We start from the raw sequence: 5103 nt of genomic DNA on the forward strand, positions 1-5103 counted from the left end.
CATTTATCATGAGAATTTATTTAATACGTAACAAGGTAATAAGGTAACAAATATAGAGGTTCAAATCAGCTACTATATGTTGCATATATTTAAAATTAATTGGTTGTTTGTTTTCATCCTTATTTGTGTTCGTTCATTAAATTGTGTAGAATACAGATACTACTGCACAAACCACTGACTCATCAGCTGGAAACTGCCTATCATCAAGTGTTTCTATCCTTTAATCCCAGGACACTCTCCGGGCAGTGGATCCGTAGTGTTGGCCAAACACTACGGGTCAGTGGTTTAGCGTCCAGCTCTTCTCCTCTCGCATCATCCACAGCCAGTTGGATGCTTTTTCTGCAGCTTGTCCAAGTCTGCCTACAGCCCTCTTCCTGTCACCTCCCTTGATCCCAATGTTGCTGAGCATTCTCCATACTGATTGGGCTGGAAATCCTCTGCACCCTATTTCAACGGGGAACAGCCAGGCACTCCAACCGCGACTTTTACACTGTTCTTGTAGCTCAGTGTACTTTCCCATTTTCCGCTCGTAGGCCTCATCACACCTAGTCTCCCAGGGTACAGTGAGTTCTATCATCACCAGTTTCTTGTCCTTGGGAGACCATATAACTATGTCTGGTCTCTGTGTGGTATGGACTATGTCTGGGAATACCAGCTGTTTTCCTAGGTCGACCTTCATCTCCCAACGCTCTGATTCATCAAGGATAGATGTTGCTGCGGTTCTTGCCTTCTTGGCAGTTTGTCCTTCCTTGACGAATTTGATTGTTGGTACTGCCTTCTTGTTGGTAGGTCTTGTCTTCCTTCTCTCCCGCTCTAGTATGTCTGCTAGCTCCTTGAGGACTGTGTCGTGCCTCCATCTGTAGCGGCCTTGTGTTAGCGCTGTCTGGCAAGATGAGAGGGTGTGCTGCATGGTGCCTGGTTTGTCGCACAGCTGACACTTTGGGTCTTCCACTAACCCCATCTGTGTAGATTGACTGGAGATGGCAGCAGATCATATACGGATCTCAGTAGGAATTTGAGTCGTAGTGGTTCGTAGTGCCAAATGTCTACCCATGTCAGGTGTCTTTCTGTGGTCTGCCGTTGTGTCCATGCGCACTGCTCTCCCATCCCGACTGCTCTGGCGCGCTTCCTCTTGGTCTTCCTCTTCTGAAAGCCTTATCTCATACTGGACCATTTGGCTTCTTTCTTTCTTACCGGCAGTGCTCCAGCGTTGTGGTTTTGAACTGCCTAGGCCTTGTCTTCCTATAGCTGTGGTGCCTACGATGTCTTTGTGTCGTAGCCTGCTTTCTGCCTGAGCGACTGCCTGGCTTGCTGACCACTTTCGCCCTGTGCGTGTCTCGATGCCTGCCTTCCATATCATGTCATCTGATGACTCTTTGAGGGTTACCACCAGTCTTCCTTTGGCAACCTTGAACTCTTCAACTAGTGAGGTCATTGGGAGTTGAAGTTGTTTGGTTCTGCCATACAGTCCAATGCTGGTGAAACTAGGAGGGACACCAAGCCATCTCCGGAGATGCCGGTTGATCACTCTCTCGAATCCTTCTACAGTGGTTGTAGCTATCTCGTACAGCATAAGGGGCCACATAAGCCTAGGTAGTAACCCATGTTGGTAGAGCCATGCCTCAAACTTGCCCGGGAGTCCTGTCTGGTCTATAAGCTTCAGGCCATCTTGGAGCTGGTTTTTGACTCTAGTGATGTTATTAGTGTCCTTCAGGCTGGCGTCGTACCACTTGCCGAGGCACTTGACTGGACTGTCAATAATGGATGGAATGTCTTCCCCTTGCACCTGTAGAGTGAATCTTTTGGTGACCTTTCCCTTCTTGATAATCAGGCTCCTTGACTTCTTGGGTTTGAACTTCATTCGTGCCCATGTGACCGTGTCCTGTAGGGCTGTTAGTACCCAGCGGGCCTGTACATGTGTGGTGGTAGTGATGGTCAGGTCATCCATGAACCCCCTGCTGGATGGGAGGTGTATACCTGACGCTGTTTTTGGTCCTCTGGTTTCCCTCTTCGCGGCATTGATGATCAAGTTCATGCCCATCACGAATAGTACCACTGAGATGGTGCAGCCAGTTACTATCCCCTTCTCTAACCTCTGCCATGGCGTTGTCTGGTCACCGATTGAGAATCGAGGCTGTATGCCATCAAAGTAGCCATTTATGATACCCTGTATATGCTCTGGGATATGATAGTGCTTCATTGCTTCTTCAATAAGCTTGTGTGGTATGGAGCCATAGGCGTTGGCGAGGTCTAACCAGACGACTGTGAGGTCATTGGCGTTCACCTTTGCTTCACGGATGATCTGACTGATGGCACTGGAGTGTTCAATGCAGCCAGAGAAGCCCGGAACCCCCCCCCCCCTTTCTGTACTGATGTGTCAATGTACTGATTGGTTGTCAGGAACGTGGTCATTCGTCTTGCCAGGTCAGCGAAGAATATTTTCCCCTCCACATTCAACAGTGAAATGGTTCGGAATTCGGTCACATGTTTGGAGCCCTTTTCCTTTGGAGTAAATATTCCCTCTGCCTGTTGCCAACAATCTGGGACTTTTCCTTTCCTCCATATCACCTTAAGTAGGGTCCATAGTCTTCGTAGTAGCATCGGGCACATCTTGTATACTTTATAGGGTATACCGTTTGGTCCTGGTGCGGAGCCGCTTCTTGCTTTCTTCACTACATCAGATACTTCCTTCATTGTGGGTTCTTTTATGTTTAGTGGAATTGTGGGTTCTGGGACTGGTTCAATTCTTGGACAGCTTCCTAATGGATTATCTCTTGCTGGATCGGAGTGTGTGTCCTTTAGATGCTGTTGTATCTCTTCCATACTGCTTTCAAGCTTCCCAGATTTTTCTTTGTCTAGGAGTCCTTTGGAAAACTTGTATGGATTGGCTATGAACTCAGCTCGCCTCTTGGCTCGCTTCTTCCGCTTGTCTCGGAGTTGTTCTGCCTTACGAAGATCGGTCAGTTTCTGTCTGAGTTCATCTCTAAGCTGCTGAAGTCCGGGTCTTTCCTCTATATTTGCTTTTTGGTAGGATTTCCTCAGTGACTTCAGCTCTTTCCTAATCTCTGTGATCTGTCGTTGTCTTCTATTTGGCTGTGCAGGGGTTCTGGTGGGTTTCCGTTTCACCTCACCAAATCGTTCTTTGCCGATAGAGTGGACAAGGTTGGTCAGAGACTTCAGTTTCTTCTCTACTGGCCCTTGGAGTGTTGTTTCCAGGATGGTGTTGAGGTCTTCATCAAACTGTTTCCACAGGTTCCTGTCACTTGTCTTGGGCCATGTAATTCTAACCTTCTGAGCTGTGGCATTAGTATTGGAAGCTGTATTTCGGGTGTTGTGCTGTGTGTCTGTGTTTGGCCTCAGGTCTTCTGGAGTACCTAAAAGCTCTAGAAGAGGGTCATCTTCTTCGAAGATGTCGCTGACTTGCGAGACAATATCAGGATCTGCTGAATTGGTGCGTGGCTTCTCAGCTGCGTAGAGGTCCCCAGTACTGTGGGTTGAGTCCTGACTAGGATCCTCCAACGTCTCACCAGATGTAAAATCTGAGCGTTGCCGCTGCCTTGCCGTGCTTCCGCATGCCGTTCTCCCTTGATGAATACGCAAGCCTCTAAGGTTCTTGCACACCTTTCCACATCTACACTTCACCTCTGCCTTTGTTCCGGTCAATGTCGATTGGACTAGCCGTGTCGTTGTCGTTGAATGCGTCTGATCGAGTCTCTCATCCTCCCCCCCTCTCGGGAGACTCTGGGGGTATTCTTCTGTATCGGAGTCTGTAGCTTGATAGTGGGTGTCTTCTCACGAAGACTGCAATCTGGGATGCTACCCCGTCATGCCCCGGGTCCAGTCTGTTCCTGGTGTCATCTGTCTCTCCAGTGTCACTGTTCTATTCTCAGTCGAATAATAAATTTATTATGAAAGAATTTCTATTTCTGGGTATTTTTATTCTAAAAATGGTCGCGAAGATATGCCTTAACTTAAGAAAATTGCGAGCAGTGTTTAATATTTCAATGCAAATAAAATGGCGACAACGCTTTTGTTTTCACCGTCGTCAAGGGGCATGTAACTCTAACTGACGCAAGTGCCCTATGTTGCGATAAGGTCAATCGCCCAAGAGGGTTCGCTTCGGTTCGCGAACGTTCGCGGCGAACCGAGCGTTCAGTAGCGAACGTTCGCGACTGTTCGCGAACTATAGACCAATTCACGCGTGACGTCACGCGCACCTGCGTGTCTTTATCAGTGCTACTCTGGTAGGCAAAAGAAAGACACGATCAAAGGGGAGATATCGAGCACGATATTTTATTGTCACGCTCTACATCTATATTAAATACATTATTTAATATATTTTGATATGTATACGATCATTTTTAGATTTTAGATTTAAACATCCCAAAAGTTGTTGTACTGTACTCAAACAAATAAGAATAAAAACAAACAATAAATAGATCGATTCCATGCACACAGCATATATTAACCTACCACTATGACAATCCATAATCCATCTGTTATTAAGTATGTACAATTGCTGCAACTAAAGAACAGGGTCTGAACTAATAACACTTTGATTATGTGTTAAGGAAACTTTGAGTATCAGATCAAATTTGTTAAATCGTATAACGTAATTTACCCATTGTTCATCTTATGTACCCCAATATACATTTGATTTATTCATACTCGTGTTTGTTGAAATATGTTTTCTGGCGCGTATCAATATCAACCACATGACTGTGATGTTGACGAGGTACATTGTGCAAGTCAACTAAAAAAAGTCTTCCAAAACATTGAACTAAATTTTACAATTATATCATTCTGTAATCTGACCATAGCTGATTACATCAATGCACATATTATAAACTCGGTAGTATTATTGGCAAAATATTTTATTTTTAAATGCAAACAGGCAAACCGGAAAAAAACAACACCATAAATCGATTTTCTTGTGTCCTTTAAATAATATAATTTTACAAAAGGAATTAATCGCGACTTTACAAAATAAATAACATATATTGTATATTTGTTGTGCGCTTTTTATGCTCAATGGGTACACCTACCCTAAAAAAAAATGTAAATATACTTTGTGACATAGTTTCACCTACCTGAAAGCAACAT

General features: G+C 45.0%; 1 protein-coding gene across 1 annotated transcript; it reads right to left on the reverse strand.

Annotated features, from left to right (window-relative positions):
* Positions 1-991: 991 nt before the first annotated feature.
* On the reverse strand, positions 992-5103 carry LOC127870041 (uncharacterized). Its single transcript, XM_052412702.1, has 3 exons — positions 5091-5103; positions 2371-3773; positions 992-2302 (listed from the first exon to the last, which is right to left on the reverse strand). The coding sequence occupies exons 1-3, from the start codon at positions 5101-5103 to the stop codon at positions 992-994; spliced, it is 2727 nt and encodes a 908-aa protein (XP_052268662.1).

The sequence above is a fragment of the Dreissena polymorpha genome, chromosome 2 (assembly GCF_020536995.1).
Source record: "Dreissena polymorpha isolate Duluth1 chromosome 2, UMN_Dpol_1.0, whole genome shotgun sequence".
Lineage (NCBI taxonomy): Eukaryota > Metazoa > Mollusca > Bivalvia > Myida > Dreissenidae > Dreissena > Dreissena polymorpha.